Source organism: Rosa chinensis, chromosome 7, assembly GCF_002994745.2.
Source record: "Rosa chinensis cultivar Old Blush chromosome 7, RchiOBHm-V2, whole genome shotgun sequence".
NCBI classification, from domain to species: Eukaryota; Viridiplantae; Streptophyta; class Magnoliopsida; order Rosales; family Rosaceae; genus Rosa; species Rosa chinensis.
The window spans coordinates 43,141,214-43,162,627 of NC_037094.1; the positions used below are offsets into that span (position 1 = coordinate 43,141,214).

General features: G+C 37.8%; 1 protein-coding gene across 2 annotated transcripts; it reads left to right on the forward strand.

Annotated features, from left to right (window-relative positions):
* Positions 1–3,079: 3,079 nt before the first annotated feature.
* Positions 3,080–13,124, forward strand: LOC112177948 (G-type lectin S-receptor-like serine/threonine-protein kinase At1g61500). Of its 2 annotated transcripts, none has more exons than XM_040511798.1 (7): positions 3,080–3,148; positions 9,410–9,517; positions 9,649–9,845; positions 9,928–10,138; positions 12,009–12,246; positions 12,323–12,473; positions 12,566–13,124. In XM_040511798.1, the coding sequence occupies exons 1-7, from the start codon at positions 3,088–3,090 to the stop codon at positions 12,866–12,868; spliced, it is 1,269 nt and encodes a 422-aa protein (XP_040367732.1). In that variant the 5' UTR covers positions 3,080–3,087; the 3' UTR covers positions 12,869–13,124. The 2 variants fall into 2 exon arrangements, with proteins under 2 accessions (XP_040367732.1, XP_024171952.1); XM_024316184.2 differs by lacking the exon at positions 3,080–3,148 and adding an exon at positions 8,014–9,326.
* The last annotated feature ends 8,290 nt before the right edge of the window (positions 13,125–21,414 follow it).

A 21,414-nucleotide genomic window follows, 5' to 3' on the forward strand; every position in this document is an offset into this window, starting at 1 on the left:
TATGGAATTTGGTGTCGACTTAAGAAGAGATATGTTGATGATTCAGTGTATAACATAATGAATCTCAAGGCCTCCTTATACAGCATCCAAAAAGGCTCAGACTCTATTGATAAGTACTTACTTCGAGTCAAGTCAATTTGTGATCAGCTTGCTACAATGGAAGTTTATATGGCTGATGAGACATAGTAGACTCGGTTCTTCATGGTTTTCCCTCAGAGTTTGCTACCATAAAAACTATAATAAGAATCAAAGCACTAAGCTCCTCTGTTTCGACGGAAGAATTAAGATCTCTTTTGTTGATAGCTGAAAGTGAGATTGAACAAACTATAAAGTCCATGCTTGAGAGGTTCAAGACTGAAATGATGGCACATGGTGATAGTTTCAGTAGGTATGCTCCTGCACCAACTCATGTTACAAATGCCAAATATGATGGTGGAATTCAATACAACTTTGGAGCATTTGATTATGGTATTACTCAGCAAAAAGGAATATTTCAGCAGAGACACAACTTTTGGCAAAATGGAGGTCTCATGCAACAAAATGGCTTCCCACAACAAAATGGTAACTTCTCTCCAAATATGAACTATAGCTACAATAACAATGTGGATTTTTCTCAGTCCGGAGGTGAAGGTTTTCCACAGCAAGGCAACTCTGTTTATTCATCCAATTTTTGTTCAAAGAATCAGAAAGAAGCTCCTGAAGCTACTCTTGAATCACTTGATGCCTCCATATGTGATGATGTTAAATTGGCTACTTGTGTTTCAAATGGTTGTGCTGAAGACGATGGTTCTGAAGTTGTTCCAGTTGATTCTGGAAAATTTAGTTTGGACGACATTAGTGTTATTGATTCTGGTTGGAAAGGAGAAAACTCAGAGACTGTTGTTGAATGCTTGGACGGAGATGCCCAGTTAGCAGAGTATGAGTGGTCTCGATATGATAGTTGTGATACTGAGCTTCTTGGGGAATCACAGAATTTAAACCGAGAAGTTATATTGGAGCTTGAAGTTTGTGAAGGAAAAGAAGAACAGACTTGTCTAGCTCAAGAAACTCAAAAGACTTCACGCCAGGAAAGAGATCTTCAAATGCATAGTGATTTAGAAGATGTATCTGCTAAGAAGGTAGAGGTTTCTGGGAGCTGTTTGGAGCTAATAGATCTGGCATGTGACACTGAAGATGGAGAGTTGAGGGAATCAGATGTACCTTATGGGGAGGAGAATGATTTTGAAGAAATTGAACCTGTTGATTATGGTTCTGATACATGTGTCACTAATGCTGCTGATCGCTCTATATCAAGAAAAGTGGAATGCAGAGAAACTGAATATTGTGGGATAGAATCTAGGAACATTAACATGAACGTGCAGGTTGGGCGAGGATTACGCCTAGGTTCTGATATTATGTGTGGAAAAGTTGAACATTGTGCAATTGGAAATGCTTTGAGACAATCTTCAGTGGGTTCAAAGACGAGAACTTCTGGAACTGACCAATTGCCCGGAGATATATGCACTACTTGGAACCATGTTGGTGGTAAAATTCTTTGTCCAGAAGAGGGGACATATGCACTTCTTGGAAGAGCTTCTTTTCTTGGAGGTTCAATGTGAATGATTGAAATCACAAATAATCTGAAATTTTTGCCTCTTATCATGCTCGTTCTTCTTATTTCAAAGGTTGTTGGTGATGCATTCAACGAAGGCTTGTATGAAGGCTTCCCCATGATTGATCATTCATCTACATTACAACAATATGTGGAGTCACAGCTATCAAGCATAAGGTCAAAGATATGATGGATCTTACTCTTTCATCTGCTGCAATCTGATGCTGGTTCCCTCTCATCAGCTTGGGGGCGGATGTTAAGGCTAAAAGGGGTATATTACCCCAAGTCAAGTCAATATAGGATATCTTGTTGTAAACAAAAACAGATTGTAATTTTCATCATTATAGTGATGTACAAAACTCTCTCTTTTTCTGGGTTTTTCCATCATCTTCTTCAAGCTTTCTTATAACTCTAACACTTCAGTCCCAACAGTTCTGCTAATAAGTATGTGGGATTGTGGCACAAAAGTATATTTCCCTGTAAATATGTATGGGTAGCTAACAGAGATATTCCTCTTGCTGCTTCAGACACCTTGGCTACTTTGAGCATTGGCATCAATGGGACTCTGGAGCTCGAAGATGGGAAACAGATTTCTGTCTGGTCAGCCAATATGTCTAATTGTTCATCGGCAGTTCTCTTAGATAATGGAAACTTCATTGTCAAAGATGGTATGGGAGCTGATTTGTGGGTGAGTTTCAATGATCCTAGTGACACACATCTGCCAAGCATGTTGCTGGGATATGATAGATAGCGGTTCTGGAAAACGGAATTTCTTGACATCTCGAAAAAGTGAAAATGATCCATCACCAGGGATATTCTTGGTTGGACTTTAGCAGAGTTGCTGGCACAAAATATTTGGACTAATGGATCTACTCCCCACTGGAGAAGTGGGCCATGGTATAAATCAAGGTTTATTGGTATACCCACGTCGAATTCTCAGTATCTAAATCCATGGACTCTTGTTGATAATGTGCCACAGGGAACAAGGTATTTATCTTACAGTTTTGACAAAATTCCTGGTGACAAAGTTCTTGCATATGCCGACATATCTTCTGAAGGTATACTGAGATTTCTGTTTTCAGAAAGTGGCAAGAACTGCTATCTTGAGTGGAAGTCATGGAACAACCCATGCGATAATTATGGTGCCTGTAGACCTTTTGGGGTTTGCAAAGCTTCTGAATCTCCAATTTGCAAGTGTTTGAAAGGGTTTATACCCAAGTCAAATGAGGAATGGAGCAAAAGAAACCGGACCCGAGGTTGTGTGAGACGAACGAACTTGTCTTGTAAGACCAACACAAATGAATCAGTCTCATCAAAAGGAAAGGATGAGTTTTTGAAGTTGGAAAGATTGAAATTACCCAATTTTCATGAATATTTGGGTTCTGTGGCTATGGACAAGTTCGAGGACTGCAAGACACGGTGCCTGAGTAATTGTTCTTGCCTGGCTTATGCTTATGTTGATAACGTAGGGTGTTTGGTCTGGTCAAAAGAGCTTTATGCAGCAGTTTCTAGCTTTTGGAGAAGATCTTTACGTTCGCCTAGCACACTCAGAACTAGGTAAATGTTAATAGCTCTTGCACAACTCGTACACCACTAATTTTCATATGTATTGTAAGGTTTTTTTTTTCTCATTAAAAAAGAGGATCAAAGGATTTTACTCGAACCCCCATGGTGACTCGAACCTATGACCTCGATCTTAGGTAGGGGGTGCTCTAACCACTGAGCTAACACCACTTTGCTTTTTTTTTTTTTTTTTTTTTTTTTTTTTTTTTTTTTTCAGTTGAAGGAAAACCGATAAAGTTAATTGCAAGCCTTACAACTATTGGATTTATGAGCATCTTGGTTGCTATAATCTTCTGTTTGCACAGGTGGCGTGCTAACCAAAAGTGTAAGACAATTAGATGAGGGGGTCAATTAATTTGTCACATTATAAGAAATTATTATTTACTGTCTGTTACCCGAATGTTGCTTCCTTTCTAGTTCCAACTCTGTGTTTGATAGTTTTATTTGCAAAATTAGGAAACTTTGAATTAACAACACAACGCTTGGAATCAACTAGTATGATTAAGATTCATAGAGATGGTCTTCGAGAATATATAGAAAAGCATGATTTCTCAGAGCTAAAGATATATGATTTTGATAGCATACTAATCGCCACAGACTACTTCAGCATCACAAACAAACTCAGGCAAAGAGGCTTTGGCCCAGTTTATAAGGTATTTTCTTTGCTAAGAAAAACATATATAGCATGTCTACATGTTCAGGATATAGACATGCAGCAATGACTAATTTGTGGGCATCATATAGGGGATGCTACCAGAAGGGAAGGAAACAGCAGTAAAAAGACTATCTAGTAGCTCAGGACCAGGTGTCGAAGAGTTCAAGAATGAGATGCTGTTGATCTCCAATCTTCAACACAAAAACCTTGTTAGGATGATGGGTTGCTGTGTTAAAGAGGATGAGAAGCTACTGATTTATGAGTTCATGCCAAACAAAAGCTTGGATACTTTTCTATTTGATTAGTTTCACTAGTGTTTTATTTTAGCTGCAATACTTTACTCATCTTTACTTATATTCCTTTTAATATATATATTCTTGAAAAGTTCTAGCATAGAGTTATGATGAACTCACATAAACTGAATTTACCAAGTTAAAAATTATCATAGAGTTTGACTATGGAAGGCATTAAGCCGTGCAAGTTTAATGCTTACCATTGTCAAATATTTTTGTGTATGTTCAGTTCAGATCTGTATTATGTACTCACTACTTTTCATACAAATGTCTCCTATCTTTTAACACTTAAAGTGTAGAAATCTAGTTATATTTAAGGCTAGAAGTCTAGTGATCTTCAATGTTTCTTTGCTACATGCTTGTGAAATATGAATAACATTACTACTCTAACTGGGTCCATTGAATATTTGATTAGATCGAATGAAGAGAGCAATGCTTAATTGGGCTACACGCTTTAATATTATTTAGGGTTTTGCTAGAGGTCTTCTTTATCTCCACCATGATTCCTATGTGAGGGTGATACATAGAGATTTAAAAGTCAGTAACATTCTCCTGGATGAGAAAATGAATCCGAAAATCTCAGACTTTGGATTGGCACGCATAGTTTTTTTTTTTTTTTTTTGAGGGCAACGGAAGACTAATCCATTGATCGAAATCATGACGACCTCACTCGGTCAAGCATGAAGGGTACAAGCACCACTCATATTACAATGCAAGCTCACGAAGAGTACTAAATCCAAAAGAAATCCATACTTGAAAACTAAAATCCTAAAGGAACTGCTGAAAAGAGAATGCAGAATTGAAAACAACTCCCTAACCTACACTGCCCAAAAATGGAACCAATGTCCTGAACATCTTCACGCCTAAGACCCTTTTGGTGTACGTCGCGACATTCAACACACCCACAACAACATTCTAGGAACAGATGCAGGACAAAGAGCAGGACAGACCACCCCCAAAAAGCCCAAACCCGACCCAAGTGTGAGAAAATAGGGGAATTGGGCTATAGACCCAATTCTCTAGACTGCATCCCTGCAGCCCAGAAAGGCAGAGGCCCAAGGCCCACTACCCACACCCTACGTGCTGCACACCCAGCCGCTGAATCTGGCCCTTCCAAGAAGCCGCCTGCCACCTCCAAATCAGTCCGGCGGCCTCCCCAGGCAAGGGACCGTGGCAACCATCTCGCAGCCCACCAAAGCCTGTGCTAGGGACTTGTTGCACTGACCGCCGATCCGAACGCCGATCTCTAGTAGGAAAGCTCCGATCTCACGCCTCCTCTAGTCCCGAAACCACGACCGATCTCCTCCTCTAGTCCCGAAGCGTCGATCACTCCGACTGGAAGAGTGGAAAACCGATGATGCAGGAAGAGCCTCCCCCGCAAGCCTGAAGCCTACCACGGTCGTCGACCACAACTCAGCCCGAGAGAACCAAACCGGACTAGACCACAACTCAACCCGAGATCGAAGTCTTGTCCTCCTTTGTCTGGAAAACGACGCCGGAGCGCCCTGTTGCAGATCTGAGCCAAGGGACGCCGCCGCACTGCTCACGAAACCTAGGTTTAGGTTTCGGAATCGCTTCGACTTTTTTGGAGCTCACGGTTTTTGAGGATTGGCATGCATAGTTGAAGAAACACAAAGTCTAGAAAATACAAAAAGGTGGTTGGAACATTGTGAGAATCAGTTCTTTAAGCCAGAAACCAAAAGAAACTATTTTTTCATATACATACTAATGTGTTTATAGTGCAGTGGCTATATGTCTCCAAAGTATGCCATGGGTGGGCTATTTTCTGAAAAATCTGATGTCTACAGCTTCGGGGTCCTGGTGTTAGATATTATTAGCGGCAAAAAGAATGCCAGCTTCTATTTCTATGACCAACAGCTAGGCTTCCTTGCCTATGTAAGTTTATACTAAATCTTAATGTAAGTGTTGTCTACAGCTTTGCGGACTTGACAAGTCCTAACAACAATTGATGGGATCATTTTCAGGCATGGAAGTTATCGAATGAAGGCAGGGCGTTGGATATAGTAGAAGAAGTATTGAGTGATTCATATTCCTCATCAGAAGTAATGACATGCGTGCATGTTGGGCTTCTTTGTATACTCCTGCTGCGGATAGACCAACCATGACAGATGTAGCTTCAATTCTAAGCAGCGAGAAAGATGGTCCACATCCAAAGAGGTCTATATTCACTATCCAAAACTCAGTTTATCATCCTGGATCATCCTATGAAAATACAAATTCCTCCAGAAATGAAGCTAGCATTACAACGATTGAAGGGCGTTAAGCGACAGCAAATTGGTACATCACAATGGCCTTTTGGTCATTCTCAAGGGGTTCTTATACATATTGAAGGTTTTCTATTTGGTAGTATATGAAGGTTTATTTTCGTTAAGAAGATGTTCCATATTGATGCTTTTACAGATTTTTATACACAAAAATTAAGTATGCACCTGATCTCCCAAATCAGAATTGATTGTCTTGTACTTTTTGTGGGAAGAATTCCTCTAAAATTGATTCATCTAAATCTCTACTATTAGAAATGGAAGCGTTTTGTTTGTTGTTAAAGGCTTCACCCAAATTTAAACTCCCGAAAATGCCCATGCCAGGGACAAAAGGTAACATGGTAAGCTACAAAAAAGAAAAGCAAAATAAAAATTAGAAAAAGATGTGAAAACGTGGGAGAGCAAAAATTAGAGTACAGTAGGGAGATGGCTTCACGTCTTCGCCCATGTTTAGTTTTAACTACCCATTGCGGTTTCGTACAAAAAACAAGTGGGAAATTTGTGGTTTCTTTTTCCAATTGATCTCAATTTCTGAATAAATCATGACCCATTTTAGCTTGGTCTTTCCCTTTTTATGTCATTGTTTGGTTGAGCTCATCTTATCAACTTACTTGGTATATGGACCATGGAGAAAGTCATCAACAGACTCGTCTTAACACTGTTGGACTTCGGTCAATTCTCTTACGCCAGGCAAAAGGACCCCTCTCTAGCTTTAATGAGGTTCAAACACACTACTTCTCTCAAATGAAAAATTATTGTCTTACCACCCCACCAAAAACACGCACTCTAATTCTTTACTTGTCTTTTTGTTGTTTGTTTTTTTTGTTTTTTTTGTTTTTGGTGCTGCCGTATGAAAATAACTCTCTCAGGTAAATATCAGATTTTAATTGTGGATGTCAATTATTATAGATTAAAATTGGGTCAATTATGGTTACCCACCTCCCCACCAAAAAAAGTAAAAAATTTCCATTTCACAGAAACAAGAAAGTGAAGAAACTTTACATTCTGGTGCAGTGACTAAAAATTGAAGAAGATCGAAGAAGCCGTCAATGGCGGCTTGTTGGGTAAAAGACTAAAAGCCAAAGCATTTTTCTCTCACTTCCCTTGACTCCTTTTAGATACTGAATTGTTTCTTCAGTAGATTTCTGAACATTGCTAAATTTCAATCTCTCACATCAAGTTCTATTGTATTCCAGCTATTTTTGATGATGATGATGATGGGTGTTATGATGATTCTTTAATGTTGAGATTTCTTGGTGTTGGTTGAGAGGTTGGTGGAAGAAAAGTCGTGGGAGATATTTATTGGGTTTCATTTACTTTCATTGAATTTCTTGTTGATGAATTTACCTCTCAGGATGAAAATATCATACACTGCTTTGCTTCCTTCACTTAAAAGTTCAATTCTATTACTCAATATTAATTGTGTCCATGTTTGAAAACAATGTTACAGCGGCTCACTAAGTTTGCATGTTACTGAAAACAATGTTACAGCACATTGTTACAGCAGCTCACTAAGTTTGAAGGAAACTCTCCACTTCATGCTTATTAAGGTTTATTGTCCACTTCAATGTTACGTCAGATTTGTCAAATGATATCCTAGAAGGATCTTAGATAATGTCAAATTTGCCCGCCATGACTTTTGAAGCATTTCTACGCTGAGTTCTGTGAAAAAGAAAATATTTGACATTGTTCTTCTGCAAAACATATTGGGGTAGGGATGCAACTGGGTGGTGTTACTTTGTTTTTCTTATTCATCTTCAGTTTGCTTCCTTCACAGTATGGCGCTGAAGTATATAACATAACTCCTTCACGCCCATTAGCAGAGGGACAAACTCTAGTCTCTCCTGGCCTAAGATTTGAACTGGGCTTCTTCAATCCTAATAGTTCTGCCAATAAGTATGTGGGCTTGTGGCACAAAAGTATATATCCCCGTAAATATGTGTGGGTGGCTAACAGAGATAATCCTCTTGCGGCTAGAGACACCTTCGTTAGTTTGAGAATTGGCAGCAGCGGGAGTCTGGAGCTTGTAGATGGGAAACAGATTTCTGTCTGGTCCGCCAATATATCCAATTGTTCATCTGCAGTTCTCTTGGATAATGGAAACTTTGTTGTCAAAGATGATATGGGAGCTCATATGTGGGAGAGTTCCAATAATCCGAGCGACTCACTTCTGCCAAGCATGGTGGGAAAACAGATTTTCTTGACATCTTGGAGAAGTGATAATGATCCATCAACGGGGATATTCAAGGCCGGATATTCAGCAGAGTTGCCATCACAATCATTCATTTGGATTAATGGATCTATTCCCTACTGGAGAAGTGGGCCTTGGGATCAATCAAAGTATATTGGTGTGACACCGGGAACAAGGTATAACTCTTACAGTTTTAACAAAATTCCAAGTGACAAAATTTTTATATATATAGACATATCTTCAGAAGGAGTACTCAGGACAATGTTTTCAGAAAGTGGGAAGAACTGGTATCTTGACTGGGAGTCATGGAAAAGCCCATGCGATAATTATGGCGCCTGTGGACCTTTTGGGGTTTGCACAGCTTCTGACTCTCCAATCTGCAAGTGTTTGAAAGGGTTTATACCCAAGTCAAATGAAGAATGGAGCAAAAGAAACTGGAGCGGAGGTTGTGTGAGACGAACGAATTTGTCTTGTGAGACTAACACAAATGATTCAGTCTCATCAAAAGGAAAAGATGGGTTTTTGAAGTTGGAAAGAGTGAAAGTACCCGATTTTCATGAATATCTGAATTCTGTGTCTCTAGACAAGCTCGAGGACTGCAAGATACAGTGCCTGAGTAATTGTTCTTGCCTGGCTTATGCATATGTTGATACCATAGGGTGTTTAGTCTGGTCTAAAGACCTTATTGATATGCAGAAGTTTCCATCTCTTGGAGAAGATCTTTACATCCGCCTAGCACCCTCAGAACTATGTAAATGATAATAGCTCTTGCACAACTCTTCTACCACTAATTTTTGTTTGTATTGTAAGTTGATTTTGTTTTTTTCTTTTCAGATGAAGAAAAGCCGATAAAGTTAATTGCCAGCCTTACAGCTATTGGATTTATGAGTATCTTGATTGCAATAGTCTTCAGTTTGCACAGGTGGCGTGCCAACCAAAAGCGTAAGAGAACTAGATGACGGTGTCAATTAATTCATCTCATTATAAGAATTTGATATTGATCGTCTGTTATCCAAATGTTGCCTCCTGTTTTGTTCCAACTCAGTGATTGATAGTTTTATTTGCAAAATCAGGACACGTTGGATTAACAGCATGGCGCTTGGAAACAACTAGTATGATTAAGATTCAAAGAGATGGTCTTCGAGAATATATGGGACAACATGATTTCCCGGAGCTAAAGATATATGATTTTGATAGCATATCAATCGCCACGGACAACTTCAACATAACAAACAAACTCGGTCAAGGAGGCTTTGGCCCAGTTTATAAGGTATTTTCTTTGCTAAGAAAAGCATATATCGCATGCTTGAAGGTCCAAGATCTATAATGACTAATTTGTGGATATCGTGTAGGGGATGCTACCGGAAGGGAAGGAAATAGCAGTAAAAAGACTATCCAGTAGCTCAAGACAAGGAGTTGAAGAGTTCAAGAATGAGATGTTGTTGATCTCCAATCTTCAACACAAAAACCTTGTTAGGATGATGGGTTGCTGTGTTAAAGAGAATGAGAAGTTACTGATCTACGAGTTCATGCCAAACAAAAGCTTGGATACTTTTCTATATGGTTAGTTTCACTAATTTTTATTTGAGGTTATTCGATTCAAGTCTTTTTTGTTATATAAAAATTAGATGTAATCCGCACGTATTTTCTTGTTAATTGCGGTCTATTTTCCTTTTTTAATAGTCCATTTTACCCTTAGAACCAAATAAGGTAAATAATTTCAAATTCACTAGTTAGATCACAAGTTTAGCTCAATTTTAAATTTTAAATTCAAGTTCCAAAATTTACAATTCATCAATGAATAATTTTTAGACAAAGAAGACTAAATGCATTCATATAAACTCAATATACCTAAGATGTAGGCCTAAGAACCAAATAAGATAAATAATTTCTAATTAGTGAATTAGATCACAATTTTAGCTCAATTTTAAATTTTAAATTCAAATTCCAAAATTTACAATTCATCAATGAATAATTTTTAGACAAAGAAGACTAAATGCATTCATATAAACTCAATACCTAAGATGTAGGTCTAATACTTATATACCTACATTATAGGATGAAAAACATTAGAACAAAAATTCAAACAATATTACTTCAATTGTATCTATATAGTAGCTATTTAAAGTTGTATAGTTGAGATTTAATTTACCTAGACATACGAAGCAAGAAAAAAAATATAGAATATATTCCTAATCTAATCAAAAGGTACAAAGATGTATATATAGAACCTATACCTAATTAAAAGATAAAATGTATGAAAGATAAAATGTGCGATAATGAGAGAACCTTAGATATAGAGATATAGAGAAACTTAAATTTTTTTAAACTTGTGAAATCTTACCAATAAATAAGGCATGTAAATGTGAAATAAAATGTCTAATCAAATTCTAGGACAAATCTTACCTATAACACCATAATCGATTCTATATTAAAGGTAAGCAAAAACTTCTTACCAAATCTATAATAAAGGTAGCTGTGAATTGAAGATGTCCTCTTAGTAAGACCTAAAAACGAACTAAGAAGGGAGAAGCCACACAAAAAAGTTACTGATATGAAAGAAATAGCTAGAAATAAGCAAAGAAATAAGAAGTATGTGTTGGAAATAGGATATGCATGGAACAAGAAGAGGAAAAAAACGATGATTCGGTAGAAAAAAGGAGGAGGAGGAGGAGGAAGAAGAACAAGAACAAGAACAAGAACAAGAACAAGAAGAAGAACAAGAAGAAGAAGAAGACAATGCGTGATAGACAAGATCAAGGAAACATTATGTCTTAATATATATAGATTCATCTTTTGAATTCAATCAAGAAACTAATAATATAAATTAAATTCAACACATTGAATTTGCTAATTTTACATTAATAAGATTGCAATAATTTAGAATTACAATTAATATATTGGCTTTTACTGTTTATTGTGCAAAATATATTAAATAAGGGTATGTTAGGAATGAAAAATTTAGGTGTTGAGTCAGCAAGATAAAAAATGAAATAAATCAAATGTGGCAGCTGAGTCATAGGACCGCGATTAACAAAAAAATTCGTCCGGACTGCATCCAATATGGGCTGTGAGTTTTGGACTTAGATCTAATTAACTCTTTTTATTTTAGCTGCAGTAATTTACTCATCTTTACCTATATTCCTTTTAATATAAATATGCTTGAAAAGTTCTATCAAGCAAAAAATTATTATAGAGTTTTATTGAGGAAGCCAGTCACACCCTGCAAGTTTATTGGTCACCACTATCAAATATTTTTTGTATATGTTCAATTCAGATATGTATTATGTACTACTCTTTTTTTTTTAACACTTAGAAGGGTAGAAATCTAGTTATACTAGAAGTCTAGTGATCGTCAGTGTTTCTTTGCTGTGCTCATGGGCAATATGAATAACATTACTACACTAACTGGGTTCATTGAATATTTGATTAGATCTGACGAAGAGAGCAATGCTTGATTGGGCTTCACGCTTTAATATTATTCAGGGTGTTGCTAGAGGGCTTCTTTATCTCCATCATGATTCCTATGTGAAGGTGATACATAGAGATTTAAAAGTCAGTAACATTCTCTTAGATGAGAGATTGAATCCAAAAATCTCAGATTTTGGATTGGCACGCATGGTTGAAGAAACACAAGGTCTAGAAAATACTCAGAAGGTTGTTGGAACACGGTGAGAATCAGTTCTTTAAGCCAGAAACCAAAAGAAGCAATTTTGTCAAATACATACTAATGTGTTTGCTGTGCAGTGGCTATATGTCTCCAGAGTATGCCATGGGTGGGATATTTTCTGAAAAATCTGATGTCTACAGCTTTGGAGTCCTGGTATTAGAGATTATAAGCAGCAAGAAGAATACCAGCTTCTATTTTTATGACCAACAACTAGGCTTCCTTGCCTATGTAAGTTTATACTAAATCCTAATCAATGTCATTGTTGTCTAAGCTTTGTAGTTTTGACCAATCCTAACAACAATTAATTGGATTATTTTCAGGCATGGAAGTTGTGGAATGAAGGCAGGGCGTTGGAGTTTGTAGATGAAGTATTGGGTGATTCATATTCCTCATCTGAAGTAATGAGATGTGTGCATGTTGGGCTTCTTTGTGTACAGGACAATGCTGCGGATAGACCAACCATGACGGATGTAGCTTCAATTCTAAGCAGCGAGAAAGATGGTCCACATCCGAAGAGGCCTGTATTCACTATCCAAAACTCAGTTTATCATCCTGGACCATACTATGAAAATACAAATTCCTCAAAAAATGAAGCTAGCATTACAATAATTGAAGGACGGTAAGCAACAACAAATTGGTACATCGCAATGCAATGCCTTTTGGTGATTCTCAAGGGGTTCTTGTACATATTGAAGGCTTTCTAGTTGGTAGTATGTGGAAGTCTTTTTCGTTTAGAAGATGCTCCAAAAGTCTATATTGATGCTTTTACAAATTTTATGCACAAAATATTAAGTATGCACTTGGTGATACCATTTTTATGTAGTCTAATACTTTTTGCTTTATTTTGTGTTGTTTTAATTTTTTATCTTTTGATGGAACTGGAATGCATGGTCTCCTAAATGGAAATTCATTGTCTTACACTTTCATTGAAAGAATTCCTCTAAAATTGATTCATCTAAATCTCTATTATTAGATATTTGAAATGGAAGCATTTGGTTTAGTGTCAAAGATTTCACCAAAATTCAAAACTCTCACAAATACGCATAGAGGGAAAATATCTTATCTTCCAATATTTTGCAAAATTTATTTGATATGATCAATTATTCACAGAGAAGATTATGGAATATGGATGTTATGTAAGGGTGTAAAATTTTAAAAACTGTTTTTAGTTTAGTCAAGAAATGACCTAATAGAGGCAGCGTGACCTGCTTGGAAAAAATGCTTTGAGGTGAAACTTCCCAAGGTAGATTTGAGTGAGGCGAAATCTCTTTAGGAGAAATCTGGGTGAGGAGAAATTCCCTGAAGACAAATCTAGGTGAGACGTAATTTCTAAAAGGTAAATATGTGTGAAGAGAAAACCTCTGAAGGCAAATATGGGTGATGAGTAATCCCCTTAAGGCGAATCTAAGTGAGGAGAAATCCCATTAAGGAGAATCTAAGTAAGGAGTAATCCCTTGAAGGAAATCCAGATAAGGAGTAATCCTCTCAAAGAGAATCCGAATGAGGAGAAATCATGATGGAGCAATTTCAACAAAAGAAAATAAACCCGATGGAGCCATGTTTTAAAAGATAACTTACTCGCTTCATCTTTCTCTATTATATGGATCATGTCACCCAAGATGAAAACCACGGAGTTAGAATAGTTGGTCATGTTGCTCAAGAGAAAATTGTTTATGGGAGGAGGTAAGTTGCTTTAAGGCCTCATTTGGTTCGCGGAATGGAAAGCTTGGGAATAGAAACTTGATCATTTCTTGTGTTTGGCACGCCCAATGAAAGGAAGAACAAAATAGGGGGGAAATGGATCCTCCCACACCCTATGTGATTCACTTTCCCTTCTACGTTTCCTTCATTAATTGCACATTAATTGCCTATTTTAAATATTATTTTAAACACTATTATTACCAATTTATCCAAGAAAATTTTGAATCTCGAAGTGTTTATGTTTTTATATTAAGGATACTATTGGAAATTTGATGTTGCTTACTTTCCTATTCATACACAAACCAAACATTGGAAAGGAAAGTAAAATGCATATTCAGATTACTTTCCTGACGTTCCTAAACATTGAAAGGGAAACTAGTGGGAACCGAGGAAATCTAAAAGAGAGAGCTCCAAAAAACTCAGAATTCTCTCGGTCTAGGTTTTTAGGAATATCACTCGTCCAGCGGCGCTCAGGTTCGGTGAGCTTTGCCTCGCCCCTAATGGCCGGCTGCCGGACGGGAGTTTCTATTCGCTCGGGGAGATCTGGAGAGAAGTTCTGAAACTCAGGGCTTCGGATGGGTGACAGTGGTGAGTTCTAAAGGACATCGCTGGGTGGGGTTTGCGTCGTGTAAGGATGGCATGCTTCGGCGAGGCTCTAAGGATCTGGGTGGCGGCGGGGTTCTGATGGGGAGCGGCGGCGCGGCTCTGAGGAACTTTGCGGCAGTGACGATCTAAGAGATCAGGCAACAGCTTTCGATCTTGGAGAGGGGTGCAGCGAAGCAAGTCTGATTGCGGTGGACGGTGGTGTGTCATAGTCGGGCAGGCGCGACTTGGTTGGATGGGTCATCGTGGCACGAACAGGGCGGACATGGGGTGGCGTGCGGTGGTGCACGGGCAAACTCATGTGGACGATGATGCTTTGGGCCTTACTCCAAATCCTGATGGGCCTTGGCTTTTTGGGCTTACTCCTTTGATACCCCATTGAGCCTTTAATTTGGACTAGGGTTTTGCCTTGGCCCATCACTATGTTTCTTAGCTTTTTGTCTATTTTACAATAAGGTTCTGTTTTCAGGGACAATCTACGCACCTTTGTGCATCTAGTTTTAGTATTTGGTCTTGGTCTTGTCGGCTTAATTCTCAGTGTCTCTAGTTGTACACCAATTGAGGTCTCTAGGCGACTAGATTTACTGGTCATGAGTTAGGTTGGGGAGGCCGGATCTTTCTAACGCCTCCGGCGTAGTACCAAAGGAGGATCCCGTTATGTCTCAATATTTGATTGTACAATGAGTAGGTTTATTTCTATGTACCACTGTGGGTACTACCACTATCTTCTTGTCTGTCTAGTTGACAGCGGAAATGTATGTAACGGCCTATTCTGGCTTTGATGAATATAAATTCGCCCACCGGCTCTTTTTCAAAAATAAAAATAAAGGGAAACTAGTGGGAAATTTAGTTTCCCATTTTCATGGGAAATGCCACGGAACCAATTTCCTTTCCGCAAATCAAACGAGACCTAAGTTTTTACTATATCAATTTTGGCACAAAGCACAGCGGGACCTCAAATCACCTAAGATGAATGCAACAATTAATGTGGCTATGACACTTATGGATAGAATCAATATGGAGAAGTAAATGACCAGTTATCCAATTGAATTTATCCTTATTATCTTCTTATATGGGAAACAGTCGATAGTTTGAAAGAGATTTATTACTATCATTCATCACTACAATTCATATTTTATGGGTCATATGTTTTAGTTTGATTATTGTAATTTCGTAGACTAGCGAGCAATTTTTAAATCACTTAGAGTAATTTTTTGGATATAGATGAAATTGACATACATATCTATTTATATATAAATCCAATAAATTGACTCTTCAAAAAAAAAAAAATCCTCGATATCATTTTTTTTTAAAGTTCCGATAGATATGTAAAAACTGATATTTTAATATTTGATCATGACCAACCGAGAGGTTCTTAGGTAGAGCAGACATGTCACGTGGCGGTACTCCCAACCAATAAGTGCTCATGCAGGGGGTGTTGTAGATATTCTATTTTAGAAAATTACTCATAAGTGTCATTTTAAAACTTTAATTAGCCATAAGGCTAGCTAATTTTTCTTGTACATATAAGGCCACTTGTATTTTAAGTTATTTTATTTCTGACCATTTTGCCCTTCCTGAAAGAAAACCACGGCATCATTCATTCTCTCTCTATTGCAAAAAAGAGAGTCATTCTCTCTTTCTTCTCTCTCCCCCCGGCGAGTAAACCCTTCCTCACGATCTTGCTCAGCTCCGGCAGCACCCTTCCTCACCATCTTGCTCGACTCCAAAAGCATAGGACTGTCGGATGTGACAATGCCGTCGTCGATTCTGTTCTCTATTACCATTCTCACCCAGAGCCGACCCGAACGGAGACCAGTTTGAGTAGTTCAGCCTCGAATTTTGAATCCAAATGGCAAGCCCATCACCGCATCGTCCAACTCCGGCAACCTGATGCTCCCACCATGCGAGGCGAGGAGGCTGAAGATAAAGCTTCAACTGACGAGATCGAGCGCGCAAAGAGCACTGAACGGCCTGAATTCATTGGCAAAGATTGGGTCCGGCATTGGCACCGTCGTCAACCACTTCCAATGTGGAATCAAAGCTGGTTTCTGGTTCGATGGAGGTTTTAGGGTTTCCGACGAAACTTGGGGCTTTAATTGTGAACTAGGACTTGGATGAGATCTGTTAGGGTTCAGATCGAGTCATCACAGCGGTGGTGCTTATGGGGACCCGGAGATGAACTTCAGGAAGGTTAGAATTTCACTTGGTTTGATTTAAAATAAGAGAAATTTCTATGATGTTCAGTATCGTTTTGTCTTATTCTGAGCATTATAGATCCTGTGATTTAGTTCAATTCAATCGGTTCTGACCGTTATGAACTAAGGCAGTGCAGAAATAAGATTATAATTTAGCATTAAATTAACTATAAGCTTCGATTGTGCTTGCTTGGTTTCGCATATATATGATTTCGTATGTGATGCTCTTTATGTAGTTGGTGTCATATTTGTTATTGGATTTGACAAGAGTGGTGATCACCTTGCCATTGGAGATCGAGGCGGTCGCTGTGGAAAATCAATGCTAGTTTAAATGTTCTTTTTGGGAAACCATGTTGACTCTAGATGCTTGGGCAATGTTGAATTTTGTGCTTTTCTGGTTTCTGTGATCAGGTTAAGGAAGCTAAGGTGAACAAAGTAAAAGAAATGAACCCTGGTCCACTCACGAGTTCAGATAGTGTGCTTCTGTCTAAAAAGAGCTTCATCAGTATAGAAGATAAACCTATTGTGGAATCTTGAGATCAGTGATCAATGTTTCAATATTATAGAAATGAAGCCACCGAACATAGACGACCTGACGGGTAGTCTCTCATTCCCTCCTCTAGTCTTTACACTATCAACATGTATAATAAGATGGTTTTGTGCAATTAGTATCTATGTCAGTAGGTTTTTGTTACTGATCCAGTAGCTTTGTACATGTGTTATAGTAACTTTATATACCTATGTTAGTAGCTTTTATTATTGGTCCAGTAACTTTGTACATGTTTTATAGTGGCTTTATGTACCTATGTCAATAGTTTTTTATTATTGGTCCAGTAGCTTTGTACGTGTGTTACAGTAGCTTTGTACGTGTGTTATAATAGTTTTTGTACCTATCTCAGTAGCTTTTTAAATTGCTTATTTTTTATTATCAAGTTGATAAAGAGTGCCACCTTTGCAGCGCAATAGTAGATTGCTGTTTTTAATTTTCATTTCCAGTACTAATATTTTGTTGTATCTTTGTTCTTGCAGAATTCTTCCCCTTTGCATTTGTAGTAGTAGATTCCAAAAATCATGTGAATTTGGATATTGAAGCCTCCATTGACCAAGAGATCATTCAGCCAACCAAGAAATGTGGAAATGAAGTCTCATGCTAAAGGTTACAAGATTATGCCTATGGGTTTAGAGTGTCACCATTGAAAAATGATAGTAGCATTAACACATTGACAATAGCGTTATACAACTATTGTAATAGATTTTCACAACTAGAGTAGTGGCTTTTTCCAACTATGGAAATTGCTTTTTACATAGTGATATCATTATTGAACCCTGCATACTTTTTATATCATTGAATATGTTTTCTTTTCTCGATTGCAATAGCATTTTTGTTTTGGTTGTATTCTTTATATTTCTAGCTTTGTTAGTCTCTTTGTTAGTCTCTGAGAATAGCTTTCTCAATCTCTGGGGGTAGCTTTTGTTTTGCTTGGTAGTAGTTTTTGTTTTGCTTGGTTATAACTTTTGGCATTGATGAGAGTATCTTTTGTTATTGGTGAGAGTAGTTTCTGGTATTAATGACAGTAGTTTTTATTATTGGTGTCAGTAGTTTTAGTGTTGGTGATAGTAACTTTTGTTGGTAGGGATAATATCTTTTGGTTTTAAGGAGCGTAGCTTTTTTTGGTGACAATATCTTTTGTTGCTGATGACAGTAGCTTTTGTGACCTCGTTAGAAATTTCACTAGCGTAGCTTTTGTTACTGGTGATAGTAGCTTTTGTGACCTCGCCGGAAATCTCACCAGCGTAGCTTTTGTTGCTAGTGACAGTAGCTTTTATTGCTAGTGATAATACCTTTTGTGACCTCACTGGAGGTTGTCGGAAATCTCATCAGAGTAGTTTTTGTTGCTAGTCACAGTAGCTTTTGGTGTTAGTGACAGTAGCTTTTATGGTCTCCGGAGTTTGCCGGAGGCTCGCCAGAGTTGGCCGGAGTCCCGTCAGAAGTTGGCCGGAGGTCCGGAGTTGACCGGAGACCTCGCCGGAGAGGAGAGAGAGAATAGTTGTTGACTTTTTACTCTAGTGGCATTTATGTAAATATGTTAGTTTTTATATCCAAAATATAACACCATTTTTAATCTAGTGGCCTTATGAGGGAAAAAATTAGTTGGTGGCATTATGGCTAAAATAACATTCAAAGATGCACTTATATGTAATTAACTCGTTTTATTTTAATTAAACATGGGTAGTTTCAGAATACAATTAAAAATAGAGAAATATGATTGGCTGAACGTATCACGTGATAGGTATGTTTGCCCTGCGCTCTACCTAAGAATTTCTCTGACCAAAATTTACATCGTTGAGTTATTTAACTTTTTGAGACACAACCGCACCATTTATCGATGCAACATTAGGCAGGGGTTTTAATCCATACCTGTAATTCTTTGCTTGTTTATAATAATAACTAATTATATTAATTTCTTTTTAAAACCCCATGTCCCGATGATCTTATTAACTTATCACTACTAGAATAAGTTAATCACACAACAGTCATCACACAACACATGAGTTTTTGCTGTTGTCTGAGTTAATCAGACGACAGATTTTTTAAACCAGTAGTTTTTCACTTTCACCTCCACTCAACCAACACATCGTCATTTGTTAAATTTGAGAGATTTCAGACAACACTAACAAGGACATGTGTTGTCTGAATAATGAAAAAAATAAACAGACAATTAATTTACATTTATTTTTTCTCACTCACCATTAATACCCCTCATCCTCAATCCCGTTCACCCTTTCACCCTCGTCGAGCCTCTCAGCCTCTATCTCACTCACTCTTGCTCTCACTCACACTCGATACACTCTCAGTGGGTTGTCTCCGTCGATCGAGACTCACCCTCGTTCTTCTTGGTTTAAATCTTCTGGGTTTCATAACTCATCTTTGTTCTTGAAGACTTCGCCTTTCTATTTCGCTCCCTTCCAATTCAAGACCTTTTTTATTCTTCTTCACCTTTTCGCGCCACTGTTGCTCGGAAACTTTGATGGGTTCTCTCTAATTCCAACTCTTCTGGGGTCTTTCTGGAGCTGCTGAGCTTTTTGACTTGAGGGAAAGGTGATCAAACTCCGTCTCTTTTTGTTGTTGCAAGAATCATGCTTTTTATATTAGATTTTGATTATTCAGTGGCTAAATTCAAATTGATTATTCAGTGACTTCAACCTCCGATATAGCAGACCCACTCAGGCAAAGATTGAAACACAGAGAGAAGACTGCGATTCACACAGATTTTAAGATGGTAAGTAACTCTGCGCGTCCTTTTCTTTCAATTTTTTGATTATGCGATGAGTGACGACTATTTCGTTTGAAATTTCTGATTAGACGATGGCGGAGCTGAATCTGCTAACCGCCTGCACTTGTTAATCCACAGAGGAGAGACTCTTCCTTCTTCCTCTCTCAACCCAATTGCGTCTTCTGCAGGCCAACTCGCTTCCAGAAATGAAGCCCCAATTTGAGGTTATTTCTGGGGTTTTGATCTAATTTTCTTTACAATTATACTTGAATATGCAATTCGATTGCCTTTTCCTTGCTATGTGTTTGTATGCAAATGTTAAGTTTTCAACGACATGAGAATTAAAGAGACCATACATTCAATGTAAAATTTGATAAAAGTAATTGAAAGAAAATGAGATAATGTAGTTTTGTGTTAGGTAGGTGATGATTGACACTTCATGAACATAATTTGATGTAGGTGAAATATGGTTCTTTCGCAATTGTTTAAGCACTTGTGATATAGTTGGAAGGACTCAATTTTATTGATTTAGATTTAATAAGAATAGTTCACTGGGTTTTTTGGACAAGCCTCTTCTTCTATGGAAACAAGAGCATAAGATATGCTTCCGAATTCAAATAAGAAAAGAAGAGAAGAAAGAGGAGAATTTGGCACCTTAATGTAGATTGTTACTGGTGTAAAAATTGTTAGCTTAATTTTTTCTCTAGGAATTATTACTTAAAGATCGAATGTGTTTATATCTCATACCATCAGGCAGTGCATTTATTGAAAATTTGTGATCAGTAGCTGAATTGCAATTTCAATAAATAAGCATGGGCTTTCAAACTCTCAACAATTGTGGCATTGGAGATAGAATATGAGGAGTATGTCTTGTTTGCTGGTATTAATTTGTGGCTATTTTCAATTTTCTTGCTGATTTGTAAAGTAATAAGATAACTGTGAGCATCAGGCCCGCTCACCTGCGGGACTACTTTTCAGGGACAAAAAGGGACAGATGGTCTATGGCCATTAGATTTAAATGAACCAGATCCGAGGGGTGAAAGAAACTGTACAAACCTTCATGGACTCCACCCAATCCGTTACCCATCGTCATTCGCTGCTCTCTCTCTCTCTCCCCCTCTCTCCTCTCTCTCTCTCTCTCTCTATTCTATCTGGCTCATTCAATCACTGGGGTTGGTCTCGTTTGAGACTCATGAATAATTAAACATTTATTAATAGTAAAATTCATTGGAATTTGGGTTTGAATCAAGGGTGCGAACTATTACAAATTCAAGATTGATTTCTATTATTTTTTGTATTCTGGAATGAACCAAAATCCAGCACCACTTAGCATGTAAAGGATGAAGTTGATCTTTCTTCTGTTTTGTTTCAGCATAATCACAAGTTTTTTTT